Raw genomic sequence first — 17,895 nt, forward strand, 5'->3', positions numbered from 1 at the left:
TTCAGGGCTAAAGGCAGGAAAACTAATGGGAATTTTCATTTTTTAAATTCTTGTTCCGATTCAAGTAGAATAAACAGACAGAGGAGGTCTTGCCTTTTGGAGGATATTTGTCAATGGTCTCAAAATTTCAGGCTTTTGACGTCACAATAAAGTGATAACATAAAGGTCTAAAGTACAGAGGACACTTTACACAGTAGAAAATAAATGTACATCGTCCCCAGGTCACTGACAAACCGAGGGAAATGGAACTGATTTCACAGAATGACCACACAACAGTAAGGCTTAATGTTTATTCTTTTTATCTTCGTCAAGCAAAGCTCTCCACGATTAGGTAGTTTAAAATAGAAACACACTAGCTTTAAATTCAATGATGCAAAAGGTGAAACACGTTCACTCCACCCTGCAACCCTGAAGGTCACCCCAGGAATGATTCGCTAAGAACTAAGATGTTTGAAAACTGCATCATTTCAATATGCACCTCATAGACTTTTTGAAAAATCATGGTTACAACAGCAACATTTAAGAACATAGTTTATTAGAAATTCTAATTCAGACCCCCCTCCCGTTCGGTTTTTATAAATTTGGTCATTAGTCTGAGAGAACACACACCCATCCGCAGCTTCACTCTAGTAATCACAGGCATGACTGTGACCATGAGTTCCTCACACAGACAACAAACAGCTCAATCACACAGCATCAAAAGAAATCCACGCTTATGTTCTACAAAATGCACTTGCAACGAAAAAGCTTTGACTGATCAGAATGGCGACGTGAAACTACTTACAGTTGGTAAGGCTGTAGACATGTCTTTTGGGGTTGATGGGGAGTCAGGTAAACGTTCAGCCATCTAAAATTAAGGCACAGCGGGGCAGTTCTGACCCCCTCTTTTCGCCACTCATACGCATTTGTGCAGCTTAGGTCAAACCCTGAGGTGACTGCCTACTGTAGTCATGCTGTCCCATACAGTTAAGTTGTGTGTGGTGCAAACTGGGAAATCAGTCCCTCCGTCCCATTAAGAACTGTTTCGGAAATTCACCCCAATCAATCCCACCCCTCTGGTACAGAGTTGTTGAAACCCTGGCCAGAGAAAGGGAGACAAATAAAGAAGAAAAACTGAGATAGACAGAAAGAGAGAATGGCCCAGATGAGGAGGGTCAAGCTCATCAAGTAATCCAGCAAGATCAGGTCACATCACTTCACAGCACGAGTTCTGTTTCCGTGCCTGAAGAAGAAGGCCAAAAGAGACACGTTATGTTAAATGTTAATACTAATCATAGTTATCCGATATCTGTTGCAATAAGTCCTCTCAGCCAGCCCCACTCACCGTTTTGTAAAAAGCTTTAGACTGGTTCCCAAGATGCTCAGACTTCTGCACTAAATCATCCAGTTTCTCTCCTCTCTCCAAAAGTGACTCCATTGTGTTGTGCTATAAAAGAATAATCCCCCCCATAAACTAAATTTAAAACATATATTCTATTACATTACACTTCCTTGTGCACAGTAGTGCCTCACCAAGATTATTTTGGTCTCATCCAGCTCTGCTTGCACTTTCGTCATAGCATCAGCTTCACGAGGATTCTGTAGAAAATAAATATATGCATTAATTTACGTGTATGTGTGTGTATTCAGTCATAGGCCTGTTGTCACCGATCATATCCAGTAAATACAGCATGTCTATTCCTCACTTCAACAATCAAGCACAGAAACGACGTGCACCTCATCCGTCATAAAGTGCTATATACCTGATATTTGGCGAGGTAGGCATCCAGGCCAGTGAAGTGAATAGTGGGCGGGGAGCCTGAGGGCCAGTCGATGCAGTCCACCTGCTTCGAAAAGTCATCCAACACCTACAGCAAAACACCAGTCGGCATTTCACCATCAGTTCAATGTATGAAGCTTCACATATGTAGATTTCACTTACATAGATGTATAGAGCCCTTAAAACATTTTGTGGTCAGTTTCCTGTTCATTGATTAAGCCTAGTCCTGTTTTCGACAGGAGAACATTGACTGATGTCCTCTTATAATCTAGGACTGTGCTTAATCTCTTCTGTACCACCTTACCTTGTCAAGCAAAGTGAAGCACACTCTAGACGGGTATTCAGCATCAGCAATCACAACTGCACTGAGAGAATCGTTCCGCACATATACATGACAGAGGTACTCTGTGTGGACAAGGACAGAGGACCAGAAGTGCAATTAAAACTAGAACTATGTAAAACTAGATACTGGTTCCAAACATTTAAAAAAAAAAAAAAACATTATTATTTTTTTTTTTCCTCTAAACACTGGGAAAAGACACAGAAAGTAGTGATTTCAGGTCCAGCATCTTTTTTACTAACATTAAAGATGCATTTAAGCTGTGCAAGGGTCATAACAGAGACTACAATTCATTAAAGACAAATGCAAATCTTTGCAAATAACTAAAGTCACGTGCCCAAAGACAATGTATAGAATAGGCTCATAACATTTTCAGCCTTAGTTGCTCACACACACAGAAATGTAGCCAATACGCAGCATCAATAAAACACAGAAGCCTCCAAACTCCATGCATGTCAATAAGCGGAACCAACCTTGCTCTTTTACAGAAGCTCGACTGCCTTGAGAGGAGCGCTCTACTATCAGCGCGCTGGTGAAGGTCATAAACTCTTGAACACTAGAAAATACGCAGCAGAATATTTACCCACGTTACAGCACAATCGGTATTGACTGTAAACACGTGCACTTGGCCTTACCTGGACTTCTGGAAGAAGCTGAAGGATGAAAGGTCATAAGCGGCTTTCAGCAGGTTGGCCTTGGTCGCTCCCTTATGCAAGACACTTAAACTGTAGAGTTTCATGGCGAAACCTGCAACAATCTACTGGTTATCATGATGCCTCATCAGAAAATACAACTATGTCAAGCACGGACCAAGGAATTGAATTTGGGTATCAATCCGTACTCAAATGTATACTGAAGCTGAAACTTACTTAAACACGGGACTATCATAATTATCACATTAAAATAAATATATAATATATTTGATATATGGTTTTTTTTACACATTATCATACACGTTGAACATAAACTCGAACTTAAATTCTAATTCCACTGAAACGTTTTGCCCCAGTGTTCTGTTTAAATTCACCACTGACTGCTAGGCGATCTTCTAGGTGATGTTTAACCAAAAAAAAAAAAAAAAAAAAAAACCTCCAGATGTACATGCCAGCACACAGACCCACGGGCGCCAAATTATCGACAACAAGACGTGTCATTATAATCAGGCCGGCAAAGTGAACGTGGGGCTGGTGGAAATGTAATGCAATCCTAGTGGACGTGTCACATCCCTAAAGCCCCGATCAGCCTGGTCAGCCTCGGCCAGCGGGCTCTCGGCCCCGAGATCGTGCGGTGCTCGCTACGGTAAAACCGTCGGAATGCGAGTTACCCACCGTTGTCTGTGGCCGCGGAGAATGGCAGCGGATTTAACTCTATTTCGGATCGAAAGAAGAAGCGGCGGCGGCGGCGGAGAGAGGGCGGGCGAGTTAGCTTAGCCGACGCGGCCCTTTACGCCACAAGTTGTCCGGACCTTTAAAACGAGGCGGGGCCGGACATATGTGCTAATACTGTTCAATTTTTGCCTGTGACCTTTTAAAACTGATAAAACCAGAGGCACCAAAAATTCAGGAAAGTCGTCTCATATCCATTGGCTCACTAACTCAGACGTACGTAACACCAATGGCTCCGAGCTACTTCCGACGAAATCTTTCAAAATAAAAGTCACGGAACGAACACACGCATCAAATGGCTATATCAAAATAAAAGACAGCTGACACGGATTTTTTCCCCCAAATAAGTGAAAGTGATTAATTGTCACATGTGACACAGCACAGCACCCAGTGTATACAGTGAAATTTAACCCTCTGCATTTAACCCATGAGGGAGCAGTGGGCACCCGGGGAGCAGTGTGTGGGGACAGTGCTTTTACTCACTGGCACCTTAGCAGTTTGGGGATCGAACCGGCAACCTTCTAATTACACATTCACTTACTCACCTCAGCCCAATAAATCGAAAATGAGGCAACATGTTTTAAGCATAATTTTATTTAAAAATATGCGTGAAACAAAAGTCACACCAAAGACATGAATTTTATGCTATACATCTCCATGACTTCTAAATGCAGGTACCAGAAGTCATACATGTAATATCAGTTGTGGTGATATAAATGTATATTTTTTGCAAGACACTCATTCTCTCTCGCCAGGTCACTTCATGCCTTTACTGAATCCTCTGTTCAACAGAGAGAATGCTTTCAGAAAAATTGTATGAGTGATTCAATATAATTGAATGTTGATTGACTAGACACAGCATCTCATCACAAGCCGGGTGGCATGTGAATTTAAAAATCATCTATCTTGTATTCAAAGGAATAGTCTGGTGTGGGCTCAGACTCCTTTAATTCAGCTCCTGTAGAGCTTGGTGTGGTTGAGATGCTGTCCTCTTCAAACCATGCATCAAACCAGGAGCTGGTAGTGCTCTCAGTAGCCATCACTGTTGTGGTGGGTGCCAGAGGGGTTGTGGTAGTTACTGGGGTTGAAGTCATTTGCTCCTTTAGTTTCTTGATACGCATCATTTTCTCCCTTCGGTTCTTGAGACGCATCAGTTGCAAGCGACTCCTACGCTTATTTGGTGGGGCTGTTGGTGTCCTTGCGCTTTGGACGTTTCCACTGTTACTGACACTCACCCTTGGACTCTTGGAGATTAGACGAATTGGCCTCTTGCTGAGGGTAATAATTTCGTTTATTCTGTCCCAGTTGGACTTGGTTAGTGTAAAACTGCACGGTGTAGCTGACACCTCATACCCCACCATACATAGACGGGTCTGAGGTGAGTAGCCGCCTGCCCTTGCTGTAACTTTATACTCTCCTGGGTTCAGAAGTCTCCAGTAATCTCCCGTGGAAGCTGTGGTTTAAAAAAGTCTGATTCAGTGATTATAATACATAATTCACAAGGTGAAGTTTGATCATTTGTATCAAGCAAACAGGCCAAACAATGGATTGTGTTGGAGCAGATGGTTACCTGCTTTAATGTCATGCTTGATGCCTTCCACAGACACGGTGGCATTTGCTATTGGCTTTCCTTCCAGATCTCTCACAACACCTTTGATCCCACGGTGAACCTGATCATCAACATAGTTTTTATTGTTGGATCAATGTGGAATGTCTGACAACTACGTCGCAGCCGGAAACTAGACAACTTCCAATGGCTCAAATGCGACTAATAAACGTGTTTAATTCTTTACATGCCTGTTCAATGAAAGCCAGTAGAGCTTCTCTATTGTTTTCCCACTCCTGAGGCAGCTCACTCTCATGTGGAAACTTGTCACACCCAAGGAAGATGGAAATCTCAAAACAGTTTGTGTGCAGGTAGCTGAAGTCGTTCATGCCTTGAAAATATCAACGTTATTTTTACATTCGTACAGAAACTAACTGAAAAGATTTGCATATTTAAATATTAAAGCATCTTTTCCATCTTTTTGTGGATGAGATGAACACTTACTGCCCACCACAGGCTTCCAGCTGGCTCGATTGATGATGCCCTGACCATGGGATACATCATCAGCATGGCAGGAGCCGCGGTGGTTTTCGGTCATGGTAAGGTGACTGTGTGCATAGGTCATGGCAAGCCAGCGAAACATGGCCTCATCCGCTGTCTCCCTCATTGCCCCTTCATTCTGTCGCTGGATCCGAGCCCACGTTTCTTCATTCATCTGATGGAGTCGTTGGTCGCCTCTTCTGTCGAGCCCCCCTGTCTTAGTTGGGCGCTGCATGTCAAATGGGTAAGCTACAATCTTCTCTCCACCCTGGAAATTAGCCCCCAGCACAAATGGAGTCCTCTCCATCCAGGAGATTATGGCACGTGTCTCTACAGCAGTCTGAAAAGATGGGGTTCGTTTGTGATGACATTCCGTGCTGACTTTTTGATATTTAGCAAAGCCAGAATACTTACTGAGCCATTAGAAGACAGGTAATTCTCAGGCAAGGGAATATGGTGATTGGGCACAACACGAGGTACCCAACCTCTGTCCTCAGCACCCCAGAGAATACTGCTAAGGTCAGGAAAGTTCTGGAAGATGTCATAGCCTTCTTCTGTCCAGTGGCCTAAGGCCCAATTGCCCATTTCTGAGCCCTAAAGAGGAGATATTCCAAAGAAGCATATGAAACATGAGTCCTTGTATGGTTCCTGGAGTTTTTGAGATAGAATCAGGCCTCCATACCATTTCATAGGCCAGCTCATATGCGTCAGGGTTGAGTGAGGGCACTAGGTGAATGCGCACACTGTCCACTAGGCGGCGCACTCTGGGGTTGTCCCCGTTGTACTCTTTGCACAGAAACTGCATCAGCAGTAGCAGGAGCTCACGGCCCAGGACTTCATTGCCGTGGACACCCGCCGAGTATCGGAATTCTGGCTCGCCTGAGATGAATCGGATTGAAGGAGACTCCATATGCTGGATACAGCGCATTTAATGAAGTTGTGAAAACTGAAAACAAATCTGACCTGTCTCATGTTCGCCTGGATTATCTGAAATTTCCATTGCATACATTTTCAGTCCTTTGGTGCTCTTTCCAATGTTGTAGATCCTTGTAATGTTGGGACACTCCTCATTCACTACTTTCATCAGCTAAAATCCGAGGAAACCAAGAGAAAGGTGAGAAAGGCCAAGATAAAATTCCATCTGAACGGGAGGCTTGATAGAGGTCTGAACATGTCAGACCATTTCACCTGTCTCATCTCTTTGTAGTTGTGATGCTTGAAGTCCAGGTCATCTGGGCGATTAACTTCATTCTCACTGTTGTAGCTGTCTGTGGGCACAGGATAACAGAAAGGGGCTAGGCACTGTTGGAACAGGATATTCATTGAATCTGTCTACTGGGAGATACTCAGTTTGCTGGGTAATGTTGTTTTTTCTTACTTGGCAGGGAACATGCCATAACCTCAAGACGCATGCACAGACTGCCATTCCAACTCTGTGGCAGGATTCGGATGTAGCGAGCGACTATAGGCCAGGCAAACTGAGTCATCACTGGTGTGTCCTTGTCCACATTGCCATAGAAGAGCTGGGGAATGAGAAGCCACCTTTGATGAGTAAAGCATCAACACAAAACCAAACAACTATCTAATAGCTAATAACACCTGCCAGTTAAACCAGTCAGAATTCAAACCATTCCAAAACCTACCCATTCTGCATAACCATCATGAAGCACGGTCCATTCTCGACTGTCATTACTGAAGGCCACGAAATATGATGACACAAAGTCCTCACTGAAATACATTGAGAAAATATTTCATGTGAACATTTTTGTATGAAATAGTCTTACTATTGGCATGTACACTGAACATTGTTGGAAGCATCAGACACAAAACCAGACTTGGTTCTTGGCTCCGCACGGTTCTTAAGATCAGCATGAAGAGACCAGTGCAAAAGTTCCTTACTGCTTCTCTGATTCTCTTCCCTGGGTGATGAGCGCTGTGAACTGGACCTCACGACGAGCATCAACTTGAAACCAGTGATCCTTCTCCTCTGTCTCAGCACACCACGCCCCACCATACACATCCTCCTCATTGTCTGAGCTCTGAAAAAAATAAAAAAATTGACAGGCTTCTAATGAGGATCAAAGTGGAAATTGGGGTAGAAAAAATGGTAGAAAAAGTGAATGAACCTGCATATTAAGACGGCCTCTCTGAGCAGAAAAGCTGTGGTGTGACATAGAGGATGCAAGGATCTGGTCGTCCTCCACCCTGTGGGATTCCATGCCAAGTGGGGGACATTCTAGAGAAAACCCAAATCAAATGCACACAACTACGTTAAAAACACTAGGTGAACCAAAATATGTGAATCACGGGGTAGGTCCCCATAATTAAAAAAAAGTTGAAATCTTTACTCTTGGGTTCAGCGTAGACAGGAGGCAACTTTCTCCTCTCCTCCTCTTCTTCCTCCTCCCACTTCTCCTTCTGTCTTTGAGCTGTCAGAGAAAAATGTTCAGAGCGGCTGTGAAAATATATTTCATTGCAATCTCAACTTTAAATGTGCGAATACTAAAACTTGTATGTTCACCATTTCACAGACACAGCCCCAAACCATCAAAAATGTTTAGAAATGAAATGTAAAAGTAATAAATAAAATATGAATGCCTACCATTAATTTTTCTTTTCTCATTTGTTTTTTGTGTAAGCAAAGAATCTGATGCAATATGTCACAAACACACTGAGTACTTTGGCTGCTGAAAACCACAAAAAGGCAAACTCCATGTTTTTCTCCTTCTCAATGAAAGACCAAAGCATTCAAGCTACACTTAAAAAGCCATAAATGCAGCACTGAGGCCGCGTCCAGCTGACGCACAAATCAAACTGATTTAGACCTTTTTCCTCTTTCTCCCTGCGAGCTTTCTCCATCTCCATCTCCAGTTTCTTGGTGGCCACTGTTCAAATCAGATTAACACACACGGCAAAGGCATTTGATTTGAAAGCGTGCACACACTGTTGTTCAATCTCATTTCTTCCAGCTGAATGAACATTTTGATTGTTATGAATAGGTTAAAGAAATATGCACTTACAGTCCGAGTCATCATAGTCTTCATACCAAGGTGCAGTATATATTTGGGTAGTGGTCTCCTCTAGAACAAAACTTGCACTGAATTAGATTTTTTACAGGCTGTTTGGGAAAAAGTGAGCGCTGACCTGTTTTTATGTTGATAGTTTCATGTAAAATTGTCTCCAACTAAAGATCTACAGGGTGTAGGTCAGTGCAGATAGCACTGCCTGTCATGTGGAGCTGCTCTGACTGTGCACTTAAGCAGAGAGCACAAAAAAATGTATTATTTGTGTTTAAAATACTTCATTTCTGTCAGGCTTTCATAATCTGTTTATGTGGCTTTTGCTCATGAATTTTCCACTCGTGTCTTGTAAATGTCATGTTTGTAAAGCTGATGTTGTAATTCTAGATTTCCCAAGTGTCAGTATCCAGAGTTGGTTCCTAAATCTTATTTCAACTGCTCTTCATTTACCAGGTATGGGCAAATAAATGCTGGGGTCTTCTGTTGTCACTGCCTCCTTCGCGTTGGGTGGGCGGTCAGGCTCTGGAACCTCGTCTGGAACATAGGGAGTAGACCAATGATGGAGCATGTAAGAATAACACATAGGTATGTCACCAAGGATGGTGGTTAAAAGCAGAGGACACATTTCGTTGTGTCACTGTGTCACTACACTTATAGCTGAATACATTTAGAAATATCAATAATGATCAAATCCTAGTGTGTAAACCTTAAGTTTTTGAAAAAGAAAAGTCCCGTTCATTCAGTCATGTTGTTCTTTTGCGGTGTTGTGCAACGTGAATGTAACTGTAAAATGTACGGATGTTCAATGTCTGACTGAAATAGATGTAAAATGAAACATACATGTAGCGTCCCAGTAATCATCATCATGTTCAGAGAGGATTTTCTCAGCAGTTTGTCTCTCAACTGGAGTGGAAGAACAAGAAAAAAATGGTGTAGAAATTCCAATTTAACCCTTTTAGGAATTTTCCACGCTTCCTGTGTTACGTGTTGAATCTCTGCCCTGTGGTTTCTTACTAGGGTCTGGCTGAGCTGGTGCCTTGTGGTCAGGTTCCTTCACTGAGCAGAATGAAACAAGATTAGTAACGCATGTCAGTGGGATGGTTTGTGTTGTGAGAACGTAAACGTTCATGGAAAGAATTCGCCTTTTTCTTTCTAAGCATCTGATAATGTTTATGCCCTCATAATTTGTTAATCTAGAAACTTCTTCCTCTTCCATCTTTACCTGTTTGATACCATCTCCAGTTCACTTTGTGGACCTACCGTTATCCCAGCCAAGTTCCTTCAGCAGCTTCTCCTCTTCCTCCTCCTCCAAAGTGGGCTTCCTGACTGGGGGTTTCTCCTCCCTCTTTGGGCTGTTAGAGGTGGGCTTTAGGGCCTTTGGCTTCTTGGTTGGTTTTGGTGGTTTGGGTTTCTTGGTCGGCCTAGGTGGCTTGGGCTTCTTGGTTGGTTTAGGGGGCTTTGGTTTCTTTGTGGGCTTTGGAGCTTTCTGCTTTTTGGCTTTGGCCTCCTTCTCTGCGGCCTTCTTGGCCTGGGCTAATAAAACAGATTGCAGACAGAGATCACAGTCGCTTGAATTCAGCACAGAATTAGCACAGTGACTGGCGTGTTTAATATATCTCCATACTATGCACTTTCATTGGCAAATACCACAGTCTGACATCTGTATTACTGTATTCTGAATCATTCTGAGTAACGTTAATGTTGAAAGGTCGTTCAAGGCAGTTTCTCAGACATTTGTTGCAGACAGTTTTTCAGGTCATACAGTTTTATCCAACACCAATATAGAGGTGTCTGTGTGAGTACAGTCACAGCACATGGAAAATATGACAATTTATACACTGCAGGCTTCTATCTGCTTAATTTGCTTAATCCATCTGAACGCCACAGTTATTAGAATAATCTGTGCATGAAATGTTTCTCAAAGTTCTCTATATATACTGTCAAACAAGACATCTATAAACTCGCAGAGTGACTTTACTATCCTGGCATGTCTTACAAGTTTTACAAGAAACCCCAACGCTGTTGTTAGTGAAGGGAAGAGGAATGAAATTGACATGCTTCCTGAATGTTGGAGCTGTTTGTAGCACAGTCCTTTTAACAACAACCCATGCACTGTTTTTCACTGTGGAACATCTGCAATCTGTTAGACACACAAAGCTTGAACTTCACTGGCTGAAAAAAAATGTTACTAAGTTGTAACTATACAGTCACTTTTATACTCACTTAATTATTATACATGCAAATTCAATTGTTATTCATTTTCTCGGAGTGCTGTTCCGAATCAATGCTGTAGATCCCCTTTTGCAGATGCTATCCTGGTCTCAATATTTTAAAGGGAGGATAAATGAAACGTTGTGCTCAGGTGTGTGTTTGTGTGTGTGTAATGTAGGGGGGCCTGGGTGAAAATGAACCGAAGCCCGACTGTGAGTCTACTTTAGGCCAGGAAACATAAATGAGTCATCAGTGATCCAACTCAGTGCAGTGCTCTGCTGAAACAACCATTTGAAAATATGAGCACAAATAGTTTTTTTTTTTTTTTAAAGCAATTTAATGCAAAACAAATGTTCAGTAAAACCACAGCATGCTTCACCAGCTGGTTTTTCCATTAGTGTCTTTGCCTTTGAGCTGTGATCCTTTTTTCTCCAAACGGGGCCAGCATTGACCTTCTGAACCATGTTTAACAGGGGAGGAGTGCAGTGCAGCGTGCTGCGTTGGAGCTCAAACGCGGTGCTGTTAAGGGCGACCAGCTCCACCCGTGTCGCACTGACAAATCACAGCGATATGCGTTTCGGATAAATAAATAAAACGGAAAACCTTACCGGCCAATATCTCCTCAGGAGTCTTTTTGGCTTTCGGTTTTTCTTTGGAAGCCTCGGCACGCACCGCAGGCTCATCCATAAGGAGTTGTTGGCTCTGTTCTGTCTGTGGTTCTTTAGTCTTTTTTGTACCCACATTGCGGAGCACCATGGATCTTCTGGTGGCCCCTAGATCCGTCTGGGCCAGACCGTCGGACGCACCACTCTCTGTGAGAGCCATTATCCAGCAGAGTACCAACAGGGAGGCCCGAAGCCGAAATGCATCTCCCTTCATCTTGATGGCTGATGCTCCTCACAGCCCAGAGAGATTGGAGATAAAAAGCCAAGCAGGCAACTTTTGCTCTCTCCTCTCACCAGACGTCCAGTGGTGGAATGTAAAGTGGAATCCGCATGAAGTCTCGCTTCTGGTACTTGAGAGTTTGTTGAATGGAAGAATGGAAGGAGAGCAGCTCTGGTGAAAGTTACCCTTTTATTGTACACTTCAGCCCTCTTTCACTCCCCCTCATTTCCTTGAGTAACTCTTCTTTGGTAGAATCCCAGTGACCCCCCCCCCCTCCCATCAGTAAGAAAAGGAAATCTTCCAAACGTCACATTCCAGGGGTGGGGTTACAGGGGAGATGGGGGCGGGAGTGAGAGAGGGAGAAGGAAAGGGGGGGAGGTTCCCAGAGGTAGAGAGAACATGTGTTTAAAGTCAAGAAGGCCCTTTACTCTTCACCGACTATGATATAAAAACAGCAACAGTCTATTCTATTTTGAAACTTCTCAGAAAAGGAATCTGAAGAAGATCCTCTCAGTAAAATCTTTGTGGCACACAGGACACTAGAAGACGCGACACAGACCTCAAAACGTCTTTTGTCTGGAAAAAGAAACGAGCTGCCCAAATTTCCACCCACTCATCTGTGGTGGAGTGAGACAAGCTTTTTCCACTATACGCTGGCACACTCCCACTCTTTAATACATAATTGGCGAGGGAACTCTCCAACCTTCCTTTTTGTTTTAAATGTGTTTACATATTTATTGCATGCTTGTGCGCATATTTAAAAAAAAAGGTCCGAGCGAGGAATCAAACTAATAACCTTGCTTACTGTTGCATCAAAGTGAAGCCCATGATGTTTTCCAGTCATGAATTTTATATTGATGTATACTTCTTGTTGATCAAAAGAAAAATGATGCAAATAATTATAATTTAAATCTGAGATTCCTTAACTGTGCCTCATTTCCAACATGCAAAAATATGAACACCACACAAGGGTTTGTGTCAATATACAAAGTAGAATGTAAAAAAAGTCAGAACACAGATTTCTCATTACATTCACACCACTGAGTTTAGAAGAATTCATTTCTATTATAATAACTGCGCGATTACTTGCACAAAACAAACCCATATTTAACCACATTTACCTATTTTTCCTATCAACCTTTACAGGTTTAAAGACAGAAATGAAATGCATCTGTGTGTTTTTGGATATTTTACACCTAAAGTATTCTGTGACGCAGTCAGCGTGGGTTTTGGAGATTTTCTCGTTGTTGGGGTATGCAGACCCTTCAGTTTTCATAATGAGCTCATAAGTATCTAAGGCAGCATGACATCAACACATATTCATTTTTTAATCTGTAGTATTAAATCACAGGGAAAACAGTCTGACTTATCTGGAGCTTTTAATTGTTTGAGGATCACTTGACTGACGTCTGAAGATAACTCAAGCCATGTGTGAGACTGTGGACAGATGCTCTCCTGCTGCTCTCTCAGCTCCATCTGCGAAACTCTGATATCCGGCCTGTCTGCACCGTATATCCCATTTTCTGAAATTCTAGCCTGTGGGCCACACTGAACGATGATTCAAGTGTTTACCGAAAACAGCATTTTATTGTGCAATACGTACATACATCATATGATTAAAATATCACACTCTTGTCATACAAAAACTCCAAACAGTTAACACATACCCTCATATCTCAACGTGGAAAGAAGTACGCCTGTCCACAGGCTGCGTACAACATAAATGAAGTCAAATAAATATTCCAAAAAACGCAAATATATAAACATTTATATTAACATCTGGCTTGCCGTACAAAATACGTCCATCTAAAGAGTCCCGAGTGGGGAAGTTCGCGGGGTTCAGCAGGCGTGGTGACAGTAGGCGCGCCTCGGGAACGCGGCCTGCGGGAAAGGTCCGCACTGGTGCCGGTGCATCCCGCCGAACGGCTGCGGGAAGGGTCCGAGTCCGAGTCCGGGTCCGAGTCCGAGGGGGCACACCTGGCCCTCCCGCTCCTTCTTCCACTTGGTCCTGCGGTTCTGGAACCAGATCTTCACCTGCGTCTCGGACAGGCGCAGCGCCCGGGCGATGGTGAAGCGCTCCAGCACGGACAGGTAGTGGCTGCTCTGGAAGCTGCGCTCCAGGATGCGCAGCTGCTCCAGGGTGAACGCGGTGCGGAAGCGCTTCGCCCGGCCTCTGGGCCCGGGAGGCTCGGGGTCCGAGCCGGCGGCACCGGCGTCCGGCGTCTCCTCGCCGCCACCTGCTGAGGAGCAGCGATACAATGAACCAACCGCACCCTAACCTAACCTAACCTAACCTAACTATTTACAGTCTGGAATTTTATTACATATTAGTTTTCTATTTAAAAAGTATATATATTAAAAAAAGGGGCGGAAATGCTGCCATCTGGCGGACGGAGTTGTTTTTTACACAGTTTCCCCTCCGCGGAGGAACAGGATGGAAGGAGAGAATAAAAGAGAAAAGAACCTTCGCCGCACGAGGGTCCCGCGTGGCCCGGCGTGCCGGTGAACTTGTCGGGGTCCAGGATGTCCGCGATGGAGAACGGGGTGATCTTGCTCTCCGCCATCCCCTTGGGCTCCTGCTGCACCGTCGAAGTTTCCGTCCGAAAGCCCGACGGCGACGGATACATTTTTTTTTTTTTTCGTTTAAAAAGAAGGTCGCGGAGCCGAGGCTTTATATATACCCCACCCAGCACACGACACTCGCGCGTTAAAAAACACGCGCATTTGCATGTTCAAACACGCGTTCGGGTCCCCGTCCCGCTCCGGGACCCCCAGGCCGCCGCTTTCACGTGGAAATGCGGGCCGCGCGGCGGGGGAGCCGCTGTCGGGTTATTTATTGCGGGGCATCTGGTTAAAATGTGCCCTTTTCTTTACAGCCGTGTCGCTCTTTGTCGCGGCCCGTGTTGTTATTTGCCGCGCCGGGATTTGTACGCTGGTGCAGCACGTGAACTCGGCTTGTGATGCAAATTAATCGACTTCTCCGCAGGAGAGAAGGAGAAAATGCATGAGGCTTCAGAGACTTTAGGGGGAAAAAAACGTGTATTCGCTTAATTTATGATTTACATAACTGTTTATTAAAAAAAAAAAAAAACTTTCGAACAACTCTCCATATTCCACTGACTGCATCTTTGACCCTTGACCCCATTTCCATGGTCTGTTCATTATTCGTGTAATGCACGCTGCACTTGTTTGATCCAGCGGCATTTCTGCGTCCTGGTGAATGTGCTGCTGTGGAGGTCGGTTTGGTGGTGGTGGTGGATGGTGGGGGGGCCGCATAAATAATCCCTGAAGCCACCAGAGGAGGGTCGCTTTGGCAGATGCCGCTTGTGCCCCCCTGGCAGGATCGCCTCCTGAGGCACCGGCATTGATGCTGCGGCCCCTGCGCCGGCCCACCGGGACAATTAGCAGATGTCAGCACCGTCGCTGACCCTTCCCGACCCGCTCCATTGTCCACACTGACCGGGGGTTTGGGGGTTCGGGGTGGGGAGGTCCCGAAAGGACCCTTGGAAAAGTGTGTCGGCCCTGTCTGGTTTATTGTCCCCTTGGGTACGTTCTGAAGGGTGTAATGAATTTATGAAAAATGGCGAACAAATTGTCCTTCTGGTGCATTTTCTGCATCTTATATTTTTCCATTACATTCAATACCTATTTAAAAAAACGTATATCAGTACATAGTTCCCATGCAAGTACCTATATCTTGCATCCGCTGCGTTCTTTTCAGCTTGTAGGTTGTAGATCGTGCGGATGGCACTTGTCTGAATAAAAACTAGACGGACGAAATCGAGGAAAAATCATCATTTTATTTATTTAACCATTTATGCAACTGGTGCACTGTGTCACACTTCCAACAACTGGTTCCATGTGACCAATACCATGCATGTGCATTTAATGCAGGCTGCCATGGAAAGCAAGCCAATCACGTTTGTGTGTGTTGTCGAGATAATTAACAGTTAAAACGTCCAGATCTGCAGATCTCTGCGGAACTTTTTCCGATATTCTGTCCTTCTGTAAGAGCGTGCGGGGGGCGTCGCATCTGTAATTATTACCCCTGCACCACACCGCGGCTCACAGATGGCCGACAATGCAAGAATGAGGCCGAGACACAAAACTAACATCTCTTTAACCTATTCTCCTGGGCGCTTTTATCATTCCATCAATTGCTGTCTGGGTGTCACACTAAAGCGAACACTTGCCGTAATTGTCATGCCCCTTTCCTGTCTTGGGAGGTGCATTTGTATTCATCGAGGCAATAGTGGTTTTTAGAGCACGTTTTACCACTTTATGAGCGGCACAAGTTCTTTGTAACGTATCGAGGCTGACGCTGTAAACTGGGGAACTTGTGTGTCGCTTGCTGCTCTCGCTGCTTTGCTTTGATCATGTAGGCCCAGGACTGCACATTTTATTTCATATATTTAGAGGTTGAACACGAGCAACCTTTATCGTATGCTGATCTAATCACCGTGTTTTGTTAGTGGAACTTAAAAAAAAAAAAAAGACTCAGGTTTGTTGACCAAGGAATTTAACACACAAGGAATTTGCTTCGAAAGACCTTCTAATTCTATTAACAACACAACACAGACTATGGTCTTATTTAGAGACGCTTAGCAATGTAGTGGAAAAATAAAAGACAATATAGATGAAGTGAAAGTCACCTATGAAACAGAAGACATCAAAGTCGCAGGTTCAAACCTGACTTACAACCATCGTGTCCCTGAGCATGACATTAAACCCTGAGTGTCTCCGGGGGGGACTGTCCCTGTAACTACTGACTGTAAGTCACTGTGGATAACGGCGTCTGGTAAATGGCGTAAATGTAAATGCATGAGTTTGTATGAAAGCTGTTCACGTGGAGCAGGATGGTGTCACACGTCAGTTTGTGAGATAGATGTCCTGCTGGAAGAGATGAGCTCCTACCCTGAATCCTTCCCTGATTCTTCAATTGCACAGATCCAGGAGTGACAAGCATCAATTACAGTCAAATGAAAAAGTCTAGGAACCCTTCTTCTTTTGTCATATAACAGTGAAATGTCTTTCAGGAACATCTGGGGTGTATTTAGTTGTATGAAATTGCACTGGCTGTGCAAAATAATTGTGAATTTTTCTCATTTGAATGCACATAGGTGCTGAAAACTGATTGCTTGCAAAACCAAAAGCCTTGAACTTCATAGTCCATGATCAAAGTCACCAGTTGTGCGCTTTGACTCTCCTCTGAAGAGTGACAGCATTGGATTCTCAAAGCAACTCTCAAAATATCTGAAAACGGTTTCGGGGAAGGCCGCAGAGATTCAAACTGTCCGTTTCAGCTGTAAGGAATGTAATCAGAGGCAATGGCAGGCCAGGAAAAATACAGGAGTGTCATTAGGCGGAGGATCGTATGCAAGAACATCTTGCTGCTTGTAACCGCACATGGTTCTACGATTCAGGGCGATGAGAAAGAAGACCTTTCTGAGCTCTCTCCATAAACTCCACCAATTGTTGTTAGACCTTCAAGTTCCTGGGCACCACCATTTCCCAGGACCTGAAGTGGGAGACCAACACCTCCTCCATCCTCAAAAAGACCCAGCAGAGGATGTCCTTCCTGAGGCAACTGGGGAAGTACAGTCTTCCACAGGAGCTGCTGATCCAGTTCTACACTGCGGTCATTGAGTCTGTCCTGTGCTCCTCCATCACCGCCTGGTATGGAGCAACCACTAAAAGAGACAGGATCAGACTGCCCTCCATCCAGGACCTGTACCTCTCAAGATCCAGGCAAAGGGCAGGGAAAGTCATCTCAGATCCCTCACACCCTGGACACAGACTTTTTGACCTGCTGCCCTCTGGCAGACGTTATAGAAGCCTGCAGACCAGGACCAGCCAACACAGGAACAGCTTCTTCCCCCTCGCCGTCTCCCTCCTAAACAGCTGAAACTGTCACACTGCAAATCACCTTCAACGTTGCACACTGCACTTTACGTACACTCTGTATATAGGATTCAGTTTTTTGCCTATTTATTTATAGACCTATGTACATTCTTACAGATATTTATTTATACTCAACCAAATTCCACAGAGAGACCATCTACCATCTACCAGAGACCATCTACCAGAATCAAATTCCTTGTGTGTGCTTGCACTTACTTGGCCAATAAATACGATTCTGATTCTGATGCAAAAGCTCAGTTGAAAATTCTAATTTTACGAGGTATGATATGCAGTGAAATGCTTGAGCA

General features: G+C 44.1%; 3 protein-coding genes across 3 annotated transcripts; all 3 read right to left on the reverse strand.

The window, feature by feature from the left end:
* Window positions 1-276: 276 nt before the first annotated feature.
* On the reverse strand, window positions 277-3,736 carry ykt6 (YKT6 v-SNARE homolog (S. cerevisiae)). Its single transcript, XM_028979880.1, has 8 exons — window positions 3,428-3,736; window positions 2,735-2,846; window positions 2,573-2,655; window positions 2,064-2,164; window positions 1,743-1,847; window positions 1,513-1,578; window positions 1,325-1,426; window positions 277-1,222 (listed from the first exon to the last, which is right to left on the reverse strand). Exons 2-8 carry the CDS (start codon window positions 2,836-2,838, stop codon window positions 1,187-1,189), a joined length of 597 nt encoding a protein of 198 aa, XP_028835713.1. The 5' UTR covers window positions 2,839-2,846; window positions 3,428-3,736; the 3' UTR covers window positions 277-1,186.
* A 324-nt stretch (window positions 3,737-4,060) lies between these two features.
* On the reverse strand, window positions 4,061-11,939 carry aebp1a (AE binding protein 1a). Its single transcript, XM_028979496.1, has 20 exons — window positions 11,410-11,939; window positions 9,851-10,123; window positions 9,605-9,646; window positions 9,431-9,493; window positions 9,041-9,124; window positions 8,591-8,650; window positions 8,396-8,455; window positions 7,919-7,999; window positions 7,697-7,806; window positions 7,470-7,609; window positions 7,214-7,298; window positions 6,949-7,093; window positions 6,759-6,838; window positions 6,534-6,657; window positions 6,253-6,449; window positions 5,985-6,164; window positions 5,535-5,910; window positions 5,282-5,421; window positions 5,055-5,154; window positions 4,061-4,937 (listed from the first exon to the last, which is right to left on the reverse strand). The coding sequence occupies exons 1-20, from the start codon at window positions 11,678-11,680 to the stop codon at window positions 4,375-4,377; spliced, it is 3,174 nt and encodes a 1,057-aa protein (XP_028835329.1). The 5' UTR covers window positions 11,681-11,939; the 3' UTR covers window positions 4,061-4,374.
* Window positions 11,940-13,434: 1,495 nt separating this feature from the next.
* Window positions 13,435-14,283, reverse strand: pnx (posterior neuron-specific homeobox). Its single transcript, XM_028979498.1, has 2 exons — window positions 14,151-14,283; window positions 13,435-13,926 (listed from the first exon to the last, which is right to left on the reverse strand). Exons 1-2 carry the CDS (start codon window positions 14,248-14,250, stop codon window positions 13,526-13,528), a joined length of 501 nt encoding a protein of 166 aa, XP_028835331.1. The 5' UTR covers window positions 14,251-14,283; the 3' UTR covers window positions 13,435-13,525.
* Window positions 14,284-17,895: the final 3,612 nt, after the last annotated feature.

Source organism: Denticeps clupeoides, chromosome 5, assembly GCF_900700375.1.
Source record: "Denticeps clupeoides chromosome 5, fDenClu1.1, whole genome shotgun sequence".
In the NCBI taxonomy this organism is placed as follows: Eukaryota; Metazoa; Chordata; class Actinopteri; order Clupeiformes; family Denticipitidae; genus Denticeps; species Denticeps clupeoides.

Excerpts from the sequence above, each read along its gene's own strand:
- aebp1a (XM_028979496.1), bottom strand. The coding sequence starts at position 11,680 with ATGAAGGGAGATGCATTTCGGCTTCGGGCCTCCCTGTTGGTACTCTGC. Across the intron at positions 9,125-9,430 it reads TGATTACTGGGACGCTACAT|ACGAGGTTCCAGAGCCTGAC; the intron begins GTATGTTTCATT and ends CCTATGTTCCAG. Across the intron at positions 5,422-5,534 it reads CTGGAAGCCTGTGGTGGGCA|GCATGAACGACTTCAGCTAC; the intron begins GTAAGTGTTCAT and ends GATATTTTCAAG.
- pnx (XM_028979498.1), bottom strand. The coding sequence starts at position 14,250 with ATGGCGGAGAGCAAGATCACCCCGTTCTCCATCGCGGACATCCTGGAC. Across the intron at positions 13,927-14,150 it reads GGGACCCTCGTGCGGCGAAG|CAGGTGGCGGCGAGGAGACG; the intron begins GTTCTTTTCTCT and ends GCTGCTCCTCAG.
- ykt6 (XM_028979880.1), bottom strand. The coding sequence starts at position 2,838 with ATGAAACTCTACAGTTTAAGTGTCTTGCATAAGGGAGCGACCAAGGCC. Across the intron at positions 1,579-1,742 it reads CCTACCTCGCCAAATATCAG|AATCCTCGTGAAGCTGATGC; the intron begins GTATATAGCACT and ends TATTTTCTACAG. Across the intron at positions 1,223-1,324 it reads CTAAAGCTTTTTACAAAACG|GCACGGAAACAGAACTCGTG; the intron begins GTGAGTGGGGCT and ends CTTCTTCTTCAG.